The sequence below is a fragment of the Armigeres subalbatus genome, chromosome 2, assembly GCF_024139115.2.
Source record: "Armigeres subalbatus isolate Guangzhou_Male chromosome 2, GZ_Asu_2, whole genome shotgun sequence".
Lineage (NCBI taxonomy): Eukaryota > Metazoa > Arthropoda > Insecta > Diptera > Culicidae > Armigeres > Armigeres subalbatus.
This window is the reverse complement of record NC_085140.1, coordinates 422,570,269-422,590,827: the sequence shown is the minus strand read 5'-3', so window position 1 is coordinate 422,590,827 and position 20,559 is coordinate 422,570,269. Positions and strand designations below refer to the sequence as shown.

General features: G+C 40.5%; 1 protein-coding gene and 1 non-coding gene across 3 annotated transcripts in view; both read left to right on the top strand.

The window, feature by feature from the left end:
• The window catches only part of LOC134217785 (uncharacterized), a 244,528-nt gene that overhangs the window by 129,505 nt on the left and 94,464 nt on the right, over nt 1–20,559 (top strand). The window contains exon 3 of one of the 2 annotated variants that reach the window (XM_062696600.1): nt 19,694–20,430. The exons of the other annotated variant lie outside the window; for it this stretch is intronic. Coding sequence (XP_062552584.1) covers nt 20,284–20,430 — 147 coding nt within the window. The 5' untranslated portion in view covers nt 19,694–20,283. The remainder of the gene's footprint in view (nt 1–19,693; nt 20,431–20,559) is intronic. 2 annotated transcript variants of the gene reach the window in all.
• On the top strand, nt 3,120–3,194 carry Trnaa-agc (transfer RNA alanine (anticodon AGC)). The gene has a single exon. It is a non-coding gene; the product is annotated as a tRNA-Ala (tRNA).

The following is a 20,559-nucleotide window of genomic DNA, read 5'->3' as shown; positions in this document are numbered from 1 at the left end:
ATTGCCTTTCTCGTATACTAAGTATACGTAAATGCTATATGTTCACTCCAAAAACAAACTTTTTATAGAAAGCTCGGAGACCCATAGTGTTATATACCAATCGACTCAGCTCGACGAATTGAGGTGATGTCTGTGTGTGTGTGCGTGTGTGTGTGTGTGTGTATGTGTGTGTGTATGTGCGCACCAAAAGAGCAAAAAGTCTCGCTCACTTTTTTTGTACTTCCCCTTGACCGATTTCTTTGCAACAGGTTGCATTTGACGCAGTATTCTGCCCCATTGTTTCCTATTGAAAATTGGCCAGATCGGACTATGGGCTTTGGAGTTATGGCCAAAATACTTTTTCTCATAAAAAAGCGCGTAAAAAAGCCTCGCTCACTTTTTTTGTACTTACCCTTGACCGATTTCTTTGCAACAGGTTGCATTTGACGCAGTATTCTGTCCCTTTATTTCCTATTGAAAATTGGCCGAATCGGACTATGGGCTTGGGAGTTATGGCCAAAATACTTTTTCTCATAAAAAAGCGCGTAAAAAAGTCTCGCTCACTTTTTTTGTACTTACCCTTGACCGATTTCTTCGCAACAGGTTGCATTCAACGCAGTATACTGCCCCATTGTTTCCTATTGAAAATTGGCCAGATCGGACTATGGGCTTGGGAGTTATGGCCAAAATACTTTTTCACATAAAAAAGCGCGTAAAAAAGTCTCGCTCACTTTTTTTGTACTTACCCTTGACCGATTTCTTCGCAACAGGTTGCATTTGACGCAGTATTCTGTCCCTTTATTTTCTATTGAAAAGTGGCCGAATCGGACTATGGACTTGGGAGTTGTGACCAAAATACTTTTTCTCATAAAAAAGCGCGTAAAAAAGTCTCGCTCACTTTTTTTGTACTTACCCCTGACCGATTTCTTCGCAACAGGTTGCATTTGACGCAGTATTCTGCCCCATTGTTTCCTATTGAAAATTGGCCAGATCGGACTATGGGCTTGGGAGTTATGGCCAAAATACTTTTTCTCATAAAAAAGCGCGTTCAAAAGTCTAGCTCACTTTTAATGCACTTACCCTAAACGGATTCCCTCACAACAGGCTGCATTCAACGCAGTATTCTGCCCCATTGTTTCCTATTGAAAATTGGACGGATCGGACAATGGGCTTGGTAGTTATGGCCAAAATACTTTTTCTCGTAAAAAAGCGCGTAAAAAAGTCTAGCTCACTTTTAATGCACTTACCCTAAACCGGTTGAACAGGTTGCATTCGACGCAGAATCTTGTCCCATTATTTCCTATTGAAAATTGGCCCGATCGGACGATGGGCTCAGAAGTAATGCCCAAAATACTTTTTTTTACCGCACGAGAAAGGCATCATCACCGCTAGGTGGATTAATCTGGTTTTTTTTTGTGTATATTTTCACTTTCAACTCGGCGAGTTATAGAAGTATGATTAATTTATCGACTAGTCACTGTTTTTCGCATGTATCTATTAAAATAACTTAGAAATAACAATTTTCCAACGCAGACTACCTATCTAATACAGTCGCCTCTCTACATCTCGTTATCGAAGGCACCATCGAAATAAGGAAAGAACGAAGAATAGGAGGAAAATTGAAATGTATACTAGATTGAAAAAAAAACTTGTTGCCCCCTGACGAAAAAATAAATGAAAATGAAATTAAATTAAAAACGACACAAAACAAATATCATATCTTGTTTTGCCTTTTTTATTGTAGAAAGATCTTTCTACCTGTAGCCCACGAATTTGAATATATCGACATAAGAAGAGAGAATCCTGAACAAAATATGACCAGAATACATCGAGATAGATCTTCTTTCTTCTTATCTCTGCAATACCAGTAGCCTGCAACGATCATCGTAGGACGGCAGATTCTGCGGATCACGCCAAGGATGGTTCCGGGGTGCCTACCTGACAAACTTTCTTCGAATATCCTCAAATCTTAAATCCACGACGTCTGAAATGGACACCATACGACGGAACACGATTCCAGTAAAGAGCGAACTAGTGCACAGCATAATGACCGGAGGCATAGAGGATCAAGAAACTCGCTAGTCCATGGATTCCCAAACTGTGGGTCGCGATCCTGATCAATGGAGGGTCGCAAGAATCAAATTCTTGAATTTTTATTTTGTACCACAAATCTATTCCAGCTATTAGATTTCGATCTAAGTAAAGAATGGGTGACTAGAGAACAACAAATTTTACAAAGTCGATGGCCTTCTTGTTTTATCTGAGTAAGAAGAGAATATGAATACTGGAAAGAGGGAGAAATTTTGGTAAATACAATGAAATCCTACACAATCTAAATCTAACCCAAATCCACTCCAAATCTATTCGAAATACATTTAAAAAAATCCCAATCATATCCAACCCAAATCCAATCTTAATCCAATCCTTATACAATCCAAATCAATACAAAACCAATTCAAGTCTGTTCAAAATCCAATCCAAATTAATTCAGTTCAATCAAAGGTAATTGCCTATTTCCGGGATTAAACCACCCGACTTGGACGTTAATTTACAATGTTATGAAAACTCATATGTGAATATGTACGTTATGTGGAAGATATTGATTTGGAAAATGTATTGGAGGTAACCACTTTCCCTTCGATGGGACTCGAACCCATGACCCTACAGTACGCTAGACTGGTGCTTTAACCAACTAAGCTACGAAGGACCTCCGTCGGCCTTCGCAACCTAGCGGCTACTGAACGAGCTCGAGATTCCCAAATTGGACGCATAGTCAAATCACTCGCAATCCATTTCTCAAGCCAATACTTCCACATGTGTATTGTACACGTCCACATTAGAGGAGCGTGAGTATTTAGAATGTCTGGCGGCTATACACATTCTTCATCAGCAACGGTACTGATCAAGTGAGGTTGTGTAAGCTATTTGCCAGTCGGTCGTCAAGCTCAGACCCGACCGCATTGCGTAGGCAAGAGCACGCAACTCAAGTTCAGTTCAATCAAAGGTAATTGCCTATTTGCCTATTTGCCTAGTGACCTCACAATTGCTTGAGAAATGGATTGCGAGTGATTTGACTATGCGTCCAATTTGGGAATCTCGAGCTCGTTCAGTAGCCGCTAGGTTGCGAAGGCCGACGGAGGTCCTTCGTAGCTTAGTTGGTTAAAGCACCAGTCTAGCGTACTGTAGGGTCATGGGTTCGAGTCCCATCGAAGGAAAAGTGGTTACCTCCAATACATTTTCCAAATCAATATCTTCCACATAACGTACATATCCAAATTAATTGTTAGTCCAATCTATGCCCAATTCAAATGCAAACCAAATTCAATCCAAATCCAATTAAAAACCAACTCCAATCCAATTTGAATCCTATCCCAATTCTATCAAAACCAAATATAATCCAAACAAAACCCAATCCAAACCAAATCGTATCCAAACCAAACCCAATCTAAATCCAATTATTATAATTCACTCAACATAAAGCGAACTAATTTTTATTCAATTTCCAAATATCAATGCATTTGGAACCTGAGACCTAGCAAGCAATATGGGATTCAGCTAGGTGGGTCGCATTTCTAAAAAGATTGGGAACCTCTGCGCTAGTCAGTTTGAAGATAAAACCCAATGGGCTGTTGGCCTTGGTTATAATGTTTTCATAGTTGAGTCGGTATGAAAAAGCTTGATCAAGGATGACTCCTAGGTCACGAATATGATCCGCGCGCTCGAGATGCTGATTTATGGTAGTATAGTTAAATTCGATTGGTCGTAGCTTCCGGTGAAATGTTAGGACGTTGCATTTTACAATACTAAGAGAGCACCATTGAACGAAAACATTCAACAGCTCTTGCAACAGACAGTAGTCTTGGATGCTGTTGACCACAATGAAAATTTTCACTTTCACGTCATCTGTATAACATAACCGATAACCTGGGAGTAATAGCCTGGACAGTTCGTTGATGAAGGTTAAAAATAGCGGTGGGCCTAGGTTGCATCCTTGAGGAACGCCGGACTTATTTGAGACGAATACCGATTTTAACGCTCAGCTCACTGTTGGTAAAATAGGACTCAAACCGGTCAGAAGAAATCCCCAGTTTGTCCAATTTTGCTAGAAATATCTTGTGATCCACTCGGTCAAATGCTGATTTTAAATCGGTATATACAGCGTCGATTTGAGATCCTGCATAAATATTTTGTATTTAAAAAGACGAAAAATTCTTAAGGTAGTAGTAGCTCTAGATGATGATCTCAAAGACTTTTGAGATAGCGCATAACGATGTTATTCCACTATAGTTTTCTACATTTTGTTTGTCCCCCTTTTTGCCTTTCGCGTATACTAAGTATACGTAAAAGCTATAGGATCACTCCAAAACCGAACTTTTGATATAAGACCCATAGTGTTATATTCCAATCGACTCAGCTCGACGAATTTTTTTTTCAAAAACTGGTGCAATGCATTTAAATGAACGCAAATAAATGTAAATTGACGGAAATAGCTGAAATCTCCCTAAAGTGCAATTTTGTTTTATAATACATGAGAAAGGTACCATCATCGCTAGGTGGATTATTCTGGGTTTCGCTGCAAGCTTTTTTAACTACGTCATTGGATGGGATGAGATTTTTGAAAGCCCGTTTGAAATGTGAAAACAATCGTTTTCAAGAAACATTTGAACCGGTAAGTCATTTTCTTTGCGTTTGGAGTTGACAAACCTCTAGAATTGTTTGGGGTTTTGCCGAAGATTTTCTTGCGCCTTGTGTACCTTTAGTATAACAGCATACTGTAAATCCGGTAGTTGTTGCCTACATTGTTAAATTGATTCTTGACATATGGACATCGTTTTCTGCAATACTTCCGAGCATCACGAGGCTTGAGAGTGGGCCTATGGACTGAAACATAATCAAACAAGGTGCTAGTTATCAGTTGTGCGAACAGAGTAATGCCGTCATCTACGTTACAAGATGCTTTCAAAATGTCCCAATCAATTTGGCGAAGTGCTTCGCTCAGCCCGAAGAAATTTGTTTTTCAAAAATTCAAATCATATCCACTTGGCATATTTTCAAAAAACAAGCAATGCTTCCATTTGTACGAAACATTGCTTCCATTGACTTTAACGGTAAGAGCAGGATGATCAAGATCAAGAAAAATCAACGGTTTAAGGTGACACGGGAAGCACGAACAATCATCAAATCGTCATCATTGAATGCTTCATTTTTTATCTACAATAAATATGATTTTGAAAAAGTATCACCGGCGCGTGCTTCTTCCTTCTTCCTCGTTTGTCGGGTGAAGATCACTGCGTCCAGATTTTAGGACTATTGTGATATACCCTTTTGCTGTGAAATACGCAAGTTATCTCAGTAACATGTTTGTCACTGAGATACCTTGGTATCGACTGAACTCAAGACCATCTATTATTGATGAATAGAGATCCTGAGTTACAGTATGTGACTCCCCCATTCTGGCGAGACTAGCTTTATGAAGCCAACCACATCCTTGGGGGATAAGATCCATATGTCAGCAGGCCCTAAAAAGGGCTTGCTGAGAACTTTGAACCTACGTTGGGTGAGTGCACTGCAATAGCAGAGAATGTGTTCTGATGTTTCTCTCTCCTCGTCACAGAAGCGGCAATTTGAGGTTTGGATTGCTCCGATCTTTTGTAGATGGTATCTGCAGGGGCAGTGTCCAGTTATTAGACCGGTGTAGATGTTGAGATCCCTTTTGTGGAGACCTAATAGTTGTTGGGTTTTCGTGGGGTTAATCGTTACGAGCCTTTTGGATTGGCTCGTATGGGAAGTGCATTCAGTTTGATGTGATTTGACTGACCATATATTTGTTCAGTTCCATTTTTACAGAGCAGTCTGAGATCCCGCAGAAGGGCTCAGGGCCAATGAACCTTTCATTAGATCCATTCCTGGCTAGCTCGTCAGCAATCTCGTTTCCCTCTAGACCCGTATGTCCTGGGATCCAATATAGGTAGACTCGATTGCGTATGGATAAGTTTTTCAAAGCCAGAATGCATTCCCACACTAGCTTTGAGTTACAAGTGTAGTTATTAAGCGACTTAAGTGCCGCTTGGCTGTCAGAGAAAATACATATTTTTGCAAATCTATACTTTCTCCTCAGGCATAATAACACGCATTCTAATATTGCATATATTTCCGCCTGAAATACTGTGGGCCACTGTCCTAAGTGGACAGACATTTTTGTTTTAGGGCCATAGATTCCGAATCCTGTCAGATTATTCATTTTCGAACCATCTGTGAAGAAATTTATAGAGCCTGTTGGAGCGCTGGGTCCACCTCCTTCCCACTCCTGGCGGGAAGGAATGAACACATCGTAAGGTAAGTCATAATTGACTTCCGTTTCCATCCAGTCACTACAAACTCCTATTGCGGGATTTATGGCAAATTCATTTAATATGCTGAGGTGACCCGTAAGGTCTCCCGACAGCAGTGTTTTTGTTCTCTTTAAGCTTAGAGCACTTTTTTCCGCTTCCAGCTTTATGAATTGATCTAACCGGGGCAGGTGAAGCATTGCGTCTAGGGCCAAAGTGGGTGTACTACGAACTGCACCAGTGATGGCTATGCAAGCGGTGCGTTGGATTTTGTTGAGCTTAGCCCTTGCAGCAGCCTCATTAGTTTTAGGCCACCAGACAAGGGAAGCGTAAGTTGTCCTGGGACGGACAATGGTTTTATATATCCACATGATCATACTTGGTTTTAGGCCCCATCTTTTACCAAGGGTTTTTGAACAAACCCAAAGTGTATTGAGACCTTTCTGCACAACTGATTGGAGATGAGAGTTCCAATTAGGCTTTGCGTCGAGTATGACACCTAGATATTTTACTTCACTTGAATAAACTAATTGTGTTTGATTCAAGAAAAGGGGTTTCAGTTGTACCTTTCTCCGTTTGGTGAAAGGGATAATGGAAGTTTTTGTAGGATTTATGCCTAGTTGATACTTTTGACACCAGGAAAAAAGTGTGATTAAGGGCAGATTGCATTCTTTCCACGATAACACTTTCGAATTTGCCTCGTACAATAATGACAACGTCATCAGCATATCCAACCACTTCGAAGCCTCTTCTCTCTAAGCTGTCTAGAAGCTCATCCACCACCAGTGACCACAACAAAGGAGAAAGCACTCCGCCTTGCGGACACCCCCTTGTTGCTTTAACAGTGATGTATGAACCGCTAAGCTCAGAGGAGATTTTCCGATTAGCTAGCATAGCATGTACCCAGCTAACAATGCATGGGTCGAATTTTCTCCTCAACATTGCTGACCCTATAGACGAATAAGAAGCGTTATCGAATGCGCCCTCAATATCAAGAAATGCTACAAGAGCAATTTCTTTTGCATTAAGTGTTTTTTCGATTTTTTGAACTACCGTATGTAGTGCCGAGATCGTAGATTTTCCACTTTGATAAGCGAATTGGTTTTTTGACAAAGGCATTGCTTTCATAAATTTGTGATTTATGTACTCGCATAGTACCTTTTCCATAATTTTGAGCATTACAGAGGATAAACTTATCGGCCTGAATGCTTTGGGGTTGGTTTTATTTCTCTTGCCTGCCTTCGGAATGAAGACAGCCCGGATTTGACGCCAATCGTTAGGAATGTGCCCCAAAATCAGACTCGCCTTAAAAATCTCAACCAAGGGTGGAACCAGTGTTTTCTCCTCTTTTTGGATCAGCGCTGGAAATATTCCATCCATGCCAGGAGACTTAAATGGCTCGAAAGATCTCACAGCCCTCTCAACCCTGGCCCGAGTGAAAGCTTCCTTTGCAACCTTTATTTGCAACCCATGATTGGATCTCTTGTGGATCTGAGACAGCAATTCCAGTGCCTTGGTCGCCGATGCTCGACTCAGGGATTGAATCAGGGAAGTGGATCTTTAACAATTCGCTCAGTGTATCGCTAGGCTCTACAGTGAGCGAACCATCCGTCTTTCGGAGGCTACCCACACCATTGGAGTGGTCTTTTGAAAGAGTTTTTTGGAGTCTGGCCACTACGGGTGTATTCTCTATGCTTTCACACATTAGAATCCACGATTTCCGTTTGGCTGACCTTATTTCTTTGTTGTAGTTCGTCAGGGCCTTTCTGTATAGGCTCCAATCGCCGGTTCGCTTAGCACGATTGAACTCCCTACGCGCAGTTTTCCTAAGCTTCTCAAGAGTTTTATTCCACCATGGAACGTCTCTACTCGAACTAGTTGATTTAGTTGGACAGCTCTCTTGGTAGGCGTTAAGGATTTTGTTTTTAATGGATTTGGACGCATCTTCCAATTGTGTTATGGACTTGATGTGACTTTCTATGATGTACTCTTCGGATCGTAGGATAGCTGAGTAGGATTCCCAATCAGTTTTCTTAGGATCTTTAAACGTTTTTTCCATCGTTAGACCCCCTTCCCATTCGAAGCGCGTGCTTACTCGCAATCTACATGCTGATACATTTACAGTTATATCAAACAACTTAGAACCGAAATACGCCGCTCCAAAGTTACTAGGTGACAATGCTGGAAAGAGACAAAAGATAGGAAAAATAACACGATGTGTAGTGCTTCCCCGAGTCACCTTAATAAATTTGAATAGTTTACATTGGCTTACGAGACGAGCCAGCCTAGGGCTGAAAGTCTCGCTAATAAAGACAAAAAAAAAGTTCATATTGGTGCAATAAAGAATCACTAATAAGTGTGAGATCGAGAATTCTTCCATTTCTTTTCACAATTCCATTGATTTGATTCAAACCATTGAGACTAAAACCATCAAGAAGGGCGGCGCATTGATTAGATATGTTAATGTACAGACGATTTCGTGTCGTGTCGTGGTCCCAAACAAGTGCAGATTGGTTGTAATCGCCAAATAGAGTAGCATGACCCTGTATTCCAAGATTGTTTTGAATGGATTGCATGGAATCGATCATCAAATCATCAACTTTCAACCGCAATCACCGAACATTCGGTTGAATTTCGGCTAAATAGCGTTAATAAGTTATGAGCCTGATAAAGGTGGCAGCAATATTTGGGCAACAGGTACACCAGAAGTAGTTGACTTAGCACTTTGAGCTGCTGTGTTCAATAACAAATTTGGCATATTCTTTGAGTTGTGATCCACCGACGCTGAATGAAAAGGTCAATTACCTCTCATACAGATTTTTCGAGAGAAATCTGAAGTACTGATCCTTAATTCTGTATCGGGAGTTCAAGTTTATATAATTTTACCATTATGTGGTATGACACCATCTAAATTCAATAGAATATAATGTTCTAAGATTTCATGTTCTGTTGCATAGTATATGGAACATTTAATTTAAAAAATATATTGGGGTTGATTACTATGCAGATCTTTTCATGTTTAATTTGTTTTCTATAATTGGTTTTCTTCACAAGAGAAAGTGAACCGAATCGATGGACATCAAGAGCGAAAGCTCACTAAGCTGATGGAGACGCATGGTCATTATTGTGGTTCGATTGCTAATGGGTCAAAAAAAACTTGAATGAAATAATGCTACAAACCAATATCACAAGAACAAATGCGGGAAGGTGACGTTTTTGTTCCTTACGTTCTATATAAAAATAAACTAACTTGTATGAGTAAAACGATACAATGTAAGGGATGGGTAGTTGAAAAGTCTAAAAAAATACTTGATACGTTACAAAAATTACACAATAGGTGAATTTTGCGGGGAAACTTAGCTGAAAACCAACAATATTGGATGAAAACTATTTTATTTCATAGCCGTATATTTCCATTTTAAATAAACTATGGTAATTGATCACCTTGGCTTGGCTTGCACAGCACTTGCTTCGAAAATTAATCAAATTTTATTATCCTCTTGGTGAGACTCTAACCCACATTTTGTATTGCTTTATTTTTATTATTATTTTTTATATTTGTTACAAGTATAAATTCACAATCTTTTACCTAGATATAAGCATAAACCATCTTCACGCAAAAATAGATACGAATTATACACCGTTTTTCCCTTACGAACAAAGTATCACAAAAAGTGTGTGGTGGGGTTTCGCCAAAACCCGAACACATGAAATAGAAAATTTCTGCAACGTTCATACAACTGTACAACTGTCAACTGAGCAGAGTCCACCCAAAAGCACAATAAATTGAGATGCCTAAATTAGGCTTTTTACAGTTGTTTACTGCCTTGCGTACGTATCCTTATAAGCTCTTTGTTTAGTGCCAAGCGCTGTAATGTAGAGGAGAAAGGTGCAAAACGTTCCAATGGAAAAAAATGGCCCAATTCATAAAATCACCCATATAATCGTTTGTAATACACTTCCGAGTGATTACAATTCAATTACAATTACAATACAATTGAGATTCTTTTTTTATTTTAGACGAAAATCAACAATCTGTAATTCTTTCAACTAAAATATCATCCAAACACACGTGACGCGACAACCGCGACTTGTTTGGCGACTGCGGTTCTGTCACCGTTGGTATGGAAGCATACATGGAATATTGTCTGCAGGGACTCAAAGATAGAATTGTGGTGGCTAGTTGTCGCCGTCGCACAGTGGCTAAAATCGTGTTTTTAGCGCGTTCATTTGATAGTACATTCATTATACAATTAAGCGTAATGGTGTCTTCGAGACATTTTATCAGTAGGTATATGAGCTTCTTTGGAGGTATTCAGCTTACTAATCAATTCCCCTGAAAGTAAGATGATTATTTTGCACTTCACCACATATAAGGTTTGATTCTTAATAAAAGTTGTAGCAATAGTTCTCCTGAAAAATGTTGTCGAGGACAACAAGGCTGTGAACCATTCCACCGATTCGTTTAACTTTTAGTTAAAGTTTGACAGTTCGATGGTTATTTCTCATGCTCCGGATCATGTTTAGATTTGACAGTTCGATAGTGACGAAATTGGCATTTTGCTCCGAATAACTATCAATCTGTTAAGAAAATTCTTTTGAGCTTTTTACTGGAATGTCTTCACTTGTCATAAGACGAGTTTGTACAATCCCATTTAAATCCATTTTTTTGACAGATACGTATTTCGACCTCAACAGTAAGGTCGTCTTCAGTGTCTCGTACTTGACTCGACTTTCAATCTGTCAAAACTCAAATGGGTCGGCTTCGGGGTAACATTTCAGCAACTATGGGATAGTAACCATCGATCTGTCAAATTTCAACTAAAAATTAAACGAATCGGCGGAATGGTTCACTGACCCAGTTCCTAATTCCGTTACTTCTGGAGATTTTTACGTTTTATGCTGACAGTCCCTTAAAACAGCTTTTTAATTTGTCATTTTTAGCATTCTTTAGAAAGTTTTAGGTTATATTTAAGTACGCTGCTTAGTGATTGTTGCGACTTAAAAACTTGAAAAATAAAAAGTTATAACAGTTTTATTAGATTTTTTGGTCATATTCGATTTAACTGCTTGTGACAAGCGAACTGTGACAGTCAACCTCAACTAAAAAACTAACATTTTTGAATGTTGATCACAATCTGGAGATCTATCACGACCTGTAACTGCACAGTAAACAATATATTTTGTATCTGATTCTATTATAAACTTCTAACAAAATATGTTATTTTTTTGAATAAAATTGTAACACAATTTGATAGTTTTTTTGTTTCGAGTAGTGTAATTTTTGATAGAAATTTAGATATTTTAACAACATCATGCACCATATTTCTAACAAATTTTGCTATAAAAATTTTGTATAACATAATAACATATGATGATATAATTTTGATATAACCTTCTAGTCGGGTACGTTTGTATACTTAGTACGTCGAACAAGATCGAAGCTTGTTGGCATAAAAAGCAAGAAATCTTCAAAAGTAATGAAACTACGAACTTGGTGTTGCCGACAAAATTTTTCAGGAAAATTTTTGCTACTACTCTAGTGAAGAAATAAACCTTGTATGTTGTAAAGAGGAAAAAAAATATCTCACTTTTTGGGGGATTGATCATACGGCTGAATACCTCCAAAGAAGCGCATCGACTTACTGATCAATTGTCTCGAAGATGCCATTACGCTAAATCACATAATAAAAGTACTATTAAATAAACGCGCTAAAAAAAACGATTTTAGCCACCATGCGTCGCGGCGCTTTGCTCTGGGGGAGCCAAATTATCGACATATTTGAAATACTTTAAAAAGTAATAAAACTATTTATATTGAGTGAGAGTTAGAAGATAATTGTGATATATAGCTAGTTTTCTAAATTATGTATCTGCACGTTGATATGATTCAGAATTCCAATTAATAATAGTTGAATCATCGAAAAAGTCTAAGGGGACCATTTCGAACCATACTCCTCTAACTGTAAAAGACAAGCATTAGAGTAAAACCATTACCAGAACATGCTTGACTAATATCTCTTGTGTTGTAGCAGCACTACACAGCATCGCTGGAATTTTCGTGCCTATAAGCATCGTATACCATAAACATCGTTGCCTGAGTCATCTGTAGTGTGTTATTGTTTGATATATTGTGACTATAATGTGGCCAAACTTGTTTGAGTTTTAATAATGTTAACCAAGCACTCTAGCTTTGATAATGTTAATATGGCACTAAACAAAATAAGCTTATCGATTATTAGAAGGATTTCGTAGTTGAGCCGAGATACATTTTAATGAGATTCCATTACTTTAAAAAAGGATGATGTTTTCCTAATTGAACATTCAATCTGCACGTATAACGCAATCCATAATTTATTGAAATGCTTGAATTGTTGTGTAATTTGAGTTTGCCCCTCCACCGACTTCAAGAAAGTACATTTCATAGTCCTTCAACTTCAGTGTCCTGGAATCACTAAATGAATACAAAATAGCTATAAGGTGACTTGATAAAATTTAATATGAAACATTTTCTAAATTTACTAGGAGATTTATCTAAATCATTTTACTATTATTGTATTTAACACTAGCAGACCCGACGAACTTCGTTTCGCCTAAAATTGATTTATTCTCTGCTTAGTTCTCGAGTTATGCAGAACTTTCTGTTTCATTTGTATGGGAGCTCCCCTTTTCAAAGGAGGGAGAGGTCTCGAACCATCTTAAGAACCTTCCCCGGCACCAAAAATATCTACATACAAATTTCCACGCCGATTGGTTCAGTAGTTTCAGAGTCTATAAGGTTCAGACAGACAGAAATTCATTTTTATGTATATAAGATAGATTGGCTGCTGTTTGGTATTTAATTTCAAAGGTTCGGAATATTAGGAATAGAGTTCAGTATTTGAGACAAAGTGTGGCGAAAGAATATCATGATCGTTGATAATTACAATCAATAAAATATAATTTTAATGTGACTGTCCGGAAGTACAATTTTTCAATTACCAATGGTAGCAATTAATCTATTATTATATTGAAATTTATGTGTTATGAAGACCTTCTGAGATAAAATGTTCTTCAGTTTTCGTTTTATGAATCAAAAAGAAAATCATTTTAATATCATTATCCGCTAGAAAATAAAATCAATTGAGTTGAGAGGGACAATCAATGGCATGTTAAATCAGTTGATCGAGTAACATCAGTACATCACAATTGGTTATTGTGTTAAAAGTTAAGATTTTGTGACAGTACATATACTAGGTATAAAAAAAAGCGTGACAGAGGGGGGAGGGGGGGTCTAAAAATCTCAAAAAGTAGTGGACGTCATATTTGAATCGCCCCAAGTAAAATTGTCAATAAAACCACAATGCAATGGTTAGATTCTTTATTAAATAAGAGAAAGGCTGTACTTGATAACTAATTTGATTTTCAATAATTTATTTCAACTTTCACTATTGGGCTGACATTCTTTCAGCGTCTAAACATACAAAAAAGTTTCCTTTGTTCCCCTGCAGAGGCTCGTTCTCGATGGATTCAAAGTTCAAATTCTTCCCGCCAATCGCCACCCCGTGTCTGGATTAAACGATAGTAAATCAGACTTGCGGCAGACTGGCAGGTATCTGTTTCGTGAAAAGCCTTGGCAGACTTTCCATGTTCAGTAACCGGGCAGTGCAATGTGGTGTGGTTTCGGCGGTGCTTGATAATGATAAATCGAGTTCAGGTCCCCAATTCAGGCTGTACAGTGTCACCGGCCACGCAACCGGCCGCCTATCCGACAGCAGAAATCCGTTCGTGCCGACAAAGAGCGTGAGCCGCAACTCAATGTTGAAAGTTTCATTCGACTGACAAAGCGCCAAATCGAAACATTAGGGTGGTCTTAAATACATAGGATGGAAAAATACTTGACGGCTGTGGGCATAAATATCATTTCTCTTGTTAGATGTCACGAATAAACAAAAATTTCTTTTTTTCTCTCTAACTTTTCAATTGACCCTTTGTGCTTTGGATATTTGTGTAGGAGAGATGCGAAGTGTCAAAGGACTTACATAGGATTGCTCAAGTACATAATTTAGCACCAAGTGGTGCTTCTGGCTGTCGGTGAACAAGTGGGTGCTAGTTTCGAAAGAGGATAAAGGTAACTAGCATGCCATTGAATGCGAACGAAAACGACATCGGCCGTTGAAAGGCTGTGGTAGAGGGTATAATACCAGCAAAATAAATGTTTCTGCTAGGGAGCATGTGGCCGTGTGGTGTTACCACATGGATGACATCCAAGATTTATGGTGAAAACGGAGATATATTTCACCAGATGGGATTAGTGTACGCTAGCATATCGGTTACCAAATGTGCATAAGTTGCTTGAAATATTTTTAAGCAGAAGATTTAAAAACATCATCATGTGCTGGACTAGTAATAAAAAAGCTTGACGTTGTGTTTTATTAAGAAAATTATTTTGAGCTTTTTAGTGGAATGTCTTCACTTGTCATAAGACGAGTTTTTACAATCCCATTGAATTCCACCACTTAATTGTATCTTGACGTATACGACCTCAACAGTTTTCGCTCCACATTTCATGTGATTCCTACTACTCGTTACTCACAATCATTATCAAACTTGTATACAGACATGAGCATGAGCATGAGTATGATGACCGTGCATTTCGTAGTTGCTACTCCGTGATCGACCAGAACAATCGCAATAGCACAGGGAACCAATGAATGGAGAGCATTGGATTTGCTCTCCATCCTCAATGTGCACAGTCCGAGAGCTCTAGTATTTTGGATGGTCGATAACGGCGCTGGCCACGTCCTCACAGTCATCGTGAATGGGAAGGAATTGATGATGCAGCCACTCGTCCACTGCAAGCCGAGAACATATCTGCACTCCCACGAATTCCTGCGGAATTTTATTGGAATCGGGGTTAAGTTTTATGGCAGAGATTCGTCTAGTCTTACGGGTTGCCAATGTGATAGTAATGGAAGGGTGGTGTATATTCTAGTTGGATGCCGAAACGAGCTTTTTTGCTCATTTCGAATTGTAACAGTTACCTGCTAGAACTAATCAAGTTATAAGTATAGCAGGGTTCGGATTTCTCACTCACTCACGCGACAACTGATCACTCCACCATGCATTTTATCCGGATAAATTACAGTGCGATAAACTCCGGCACAAGCGATGGTGCGAAAAATTGTTATCCTTCTTCCCATGTTTCGCGAAAATCAAATGCTGCTTACTTTGCCTCTCCAAGCTGATTGAATCTGACCATGCGCCACGATAAGTAGAAGGTTCAATACAGCAGTTTTTCCCCTCGCTTTCAATCAATTCATGTGGTGGTGTGGTTATAGTGGGCGCTCTGAACATTTTAAAATTGTTTTGGGTTCGAATCCCGTTGCGGTCCTAAATTTTTGTAAATATGCTTGTAAAATTTATCTGGAGAGGCGACGAGAAGGAAAATTTGTGGATTAAAATTAAATTATCCGGCGATCCGGCGCTCACGAATTTATCACCCGCTATTCTATCCGGATAAAAATGTTGTGTGAGAATACTTCCTCACAGGGGGACCATGAAAAATCACACTCCGCTTAATGGATTAATCGTAGGTTTTTATTCATATGAGTGAGAATTCCGAAGCCTGAAGTATAGGGATAGCCCATTTCCAGTTCTAGCGCTTGTTAGAACATGAGAAACATATGAAAAGATACAAAGTAGGATGAATGGAACGGGCCTGGGATTGAACCCACGACCTCCTGCGTATGAGGCAGAAGCGGTAGACATATGACCACCAAGCCCGTTCAATTTATCAAACTTGTATACAAGTGCGAAAAAACAGAATCGTATAGGAAGCCCCCACCGAGAAGTTATTATTCTCGTTTTCTTGCTCAGTTTGTGTTAGGGACCGCACAGCTTTGTAGAACTAGTTTGGAGCTTTTTAAAAAATATATATTGCGGATCTTTTGAAAATTTTCCATTTTGCGGATTCCGTAAAGTTCTTCCGCAGCTGTCAAAGTTCTTCCGCAAGCTTGAAAACCTTTGAAACACTGAAACAAAAAGCAGATATTTGGTGTTGTCATCGTAGTATGCCATGCGAAACGACAGAGAAAATGTATGAAGTGACAGCTGCGGTAGATTATAAATTGAACCGGAAAAGGGAAAGCTTTCTCTGGAACAGCAGAACAGCAGGTATAGCACCCAGAATCAGTTCTTTATCATGACAGCTTGGGAAAAAAAATCTCTCGCGGTATGCTACATATCGTATATGTATACAGAGATGATCAGTAAGAGACTTTTTCATTCACTTTTGAATTCAATCTCTGCTCACAATATAAGTTTTTTTTAATTTTTCGGCCAGACGGCATTCGACCAAACGGCATTCGGCCAAATGGCCAGACATCGTATATACTGTACATGTGAGCTGAAAATGCTTTGGGAAATTACTTCGACTTAGAGAATATCGAGTAAGAGAGGTATCGACTTACGGAGGTAACGCAGTATGCAAAATTCAAGGGACTTTAAATTTCATCGAGTAGGAGAATATCGAGTTAGAGAGAGTTCACTGTATGTGCTTTTTTTTAACGTAGGTAATGGAAATCTGCAACCAGACACCTGGGGAGGCGAACCCAGGTAGTGTGGGGATGGGATCACCACTCCCGACCAACTAAAACCAACTCCTTCCTCTCCAGTCATTCCCCCGGCCCGCAATTAAGCAATACTTCGGGGGATGACTATTGGGCATTGCGCCCCCTCCATGACGTACACAAGTGCACATATGCGCCTCAACTCTTCGACACTCCCCATGCAACACATTTGCACAAGACATACTGGCACCACATGTGCCCCAACACTCACCTGCCTTTGCCGCTTGAATGACTGCAAGAGGAACGACAGGTACCCTGCAGGGGGTACCCCATGCCGCCATCTCACAACATAGACAGTCCTCACTCAGTATGGTGCTCACCCCGTCCTGCAACAGAATGGCACCACTTGTCTACCAAGCCGGTGGCGACCCTAGGTTGGTGGCTCCTATGCCCCTCCTACTACGAGGCAGACCCTTTCATGTCTCCTATTTCTGAGGTGCCGCAGAGGCATCAACCCCCCGACACTCCTGCCAGTCATAGCGAGACTTTCGTGTCCCCTACTTCTGAGGTGCCGCAGAGGTATCTGCTCCCCGACACTACTTCCAGGCCTAGCGAGACTTCACTCATTCCGTCCCTGACAGCCGAATCACACTACTGCCTAAGCAGCCACTCTGACCATATGTACCATGCGAGTCTGACTTGTGTGCTCGCTCATACATTCAGTCCCAATCGCTTGCACCACTTGTGCACCACTCTCTTGACATTCTGTCACTCACTCAGTGGGGGTTGTAATACCCCCATCTCCCATTTTTATCCACTCTATGCACCTCCTGTGCATCGTTTGGGCGTGGAGCACCCAGCACGTCACACGTGCCTAACACTCACCTACCTGGGCTGACATTTCGAAGCCCAGATAGTCCTCAGCCAGTGTGGTGGTCTCCCCATCCTGCAACGGAGTGGCACCACTTACCTTACATGTCTCCGATTTCTGAGGTGCCGCAGAAGCATCAACCCCCCGACACTCCTGCCAGTCGCAGCGGGACTTTCGTGTCCCCTACTTCTGAGGTGCCGCAGAGGTATCTGCCCCCCGACACTCCTGCCAGGCCTCACCAGACTTCAGTCATTCTAACACTACCGACCATGTGTACCATGCGAGTCTTACTTGTGTGCTCACCCATACACTCGGTCCCTCACTCTATGGGGGTATTACGAGTAATACCCCCAACTCCCATTCGCTTACACCACATGTGCACCACTTGGGGGTGTGTGGGTACCACCCACTGCCACCCGCTTGCCGAAGCAGCCCTCACTCTGTGGAACCTCCACAGGCTCCGATAACGACCTGGCTAATTGTTTCACCCCCCATGTCATTCATCCCTCCGGCACGGGTCGCCTGACACCTTGGGATTCGGGGTTAGGGGCTTGTATGCTTTAAGCGGCACACGGTCGCTTGATAGGGTCTGCTTGCGGATACTTGTGGTTTTTGGGAGGGAATTAACAGAGCTCCCTGTTAACCCCACCACCTCCTAGGCAGAACCCTGACCTACAGACAGCTGGGGAGGGGTCGTCAAGCCCTTGGACATAGTCCCTGCTGCCCCCAGTTCACTGTATGTGTGTGTGCGCAAAAAGTATCACTCTTCTTTTTGGGATCATCCTATTCCTATATTTGAATGTTCGTAACAGGTAGCATTCGACGCAAAATCCAGTCCCATTGTTTTTTTTATATATATCTTTATTTGTGCGCTGAAGTCCCATTGTTTCGTATCGAAAATTGGCCGAATCAGAAATTATGGCCAAAATACTATTTTTTACAATGCACGACAAAGGAACTATTACCGCCAGGTGGATTTTTTATGACATGCCCGTTCCTTGCTCACTGCTGAAAAACAGTCATAAAAATGAGTAACAAAACAATTTACGATCCAACATTTAATTTTCGATTGTTATTGATTTCGATTGTTATTGGTACCTATACCATGTAATGAAGTCAAGAGAGCAGTCACTTTATGTTGTGAATCATAGTTAAGCGATAATAGCAAATAGGTATTTCTATTATTTACATTTATATATTAATCAACACAACATATCATTTATTTGGCGCGCTTGGCACTTGAGCGCTAGAGAATTCAATCAGGAGCAACTGCCCCTAATAACCTGTTTCCTTCGTGTAATTTCACCATCCAGAATGTTAACAGCGGAATCTTTCGTATCCAGCAGAACCAACGACCACCGGACTGGCAAACCACTTACGGGGAATATCCCCATTCCGGCATCATCAGGCTATAATCCTTGTCCACACGGAATCCTAGTTGCAGCAGCAGCAGCTGCGGTTAGACTTGGCATGGCCAAACGGCCAAGTCGATCCGGTCGGTGGTAGGTAGTTGCTGTAAGTGCACAAGCTGTTCCGAACACAGGCAGAGCTAAAGCAACACAGTCCGGTCCCCAGAAGCATATAATGCTTTGGTTTTATGGTCGAGCTTCGTTCGATGTATAAAATTCAGGAGCAGTTCTGCTCATCAGTGGCACAACACTGCGCTCATTCAGAAGCCAATCACAAGTCCTTGGAAGAGCCGAACCGATCGTATATGTGCAAGACCGCACTAGTAGGGAATCAATTGGTCAAAAATAATGAAGATTGCTCTCTGAAACGCCACCAATTTGGAAGATTTTAGATATCTTTATGGTCAATAGTAGATGACGACGACGGCGACGAAATATTCGAACAGTTCAGAGAAATGATTTTATGGGGCATTCCCATAGTGGGCCATCCCGACGAAACACCACAGATTTTACCGACATTAGTTCCCATTTGCCATTTTCCTGTTTTCTTTACAGTTGCAGTAGCAGTAGCAGGGACCATATCGTGGTCCACCTAATGTGTATTAAAGAGTGTGTTCACGTGGGAGTGAGTGTTGCTGGCCCGAGCCAATCCCAAGTCCGTGGAATGCTGCTGAAGTGCTGAGGCCGTGTGAAATGTTGTGATGTTGTTTATTGAATATAGTGGCCTAGCAAAGCCGACGGCGGCGTCATCGTCGTTCTGCAGCAGAGCGATTCCTGCAGTAATCGTCAGCAATCTTCAAAAGGAGTAGAAGAAAATTAGTTCAGTGAAAAGTGAAATCAAATTTTCAAAGGCTGCAGAACAAGCACGGGAAACGCGAATACAATGGAGTATCCGTTGAAAGCTAGAATCTTGAGCTGAAAGCTAAAGCCATAGCTTGAGTGTGTGTGCTTTTTATTTGTTTTCTTCGATGATGGTTTGGGGTTTCACAATATAATGGGAAGAAAGGCGAATCGCTCATTGGAAAATGTGATTGAGTGGGGTGAAATGGCTTTTAGAGCTAGTTACAAACATTGGTCCCATTGTAGTCTCTGCTACCTTTGGTTTAAAAAGGTACAGTGAAGAAGTGTTCAATCTGTTGCCTTTCATGTGGAGGAATTGTAACTGCAACGTTGCTGTTTTCGAAAATAAAAGGAAAAACGAAGGGAACAAGCCAAGCATATCATTGGAAATTATGTTAGCCTTACATCACATGACGCCGGGGGAAGTGACGCAGATATCGAATTTGCACACAGTGAGTATATCAATAATAAAATTTCTATCAATGATTAACTATATTCGTACGTTTGCGAGTCATCCTGACCGGAAATGGGAACTATCCTCCGAAGCATGTTATTTTTTACCTTTTACCAAACACACGAAA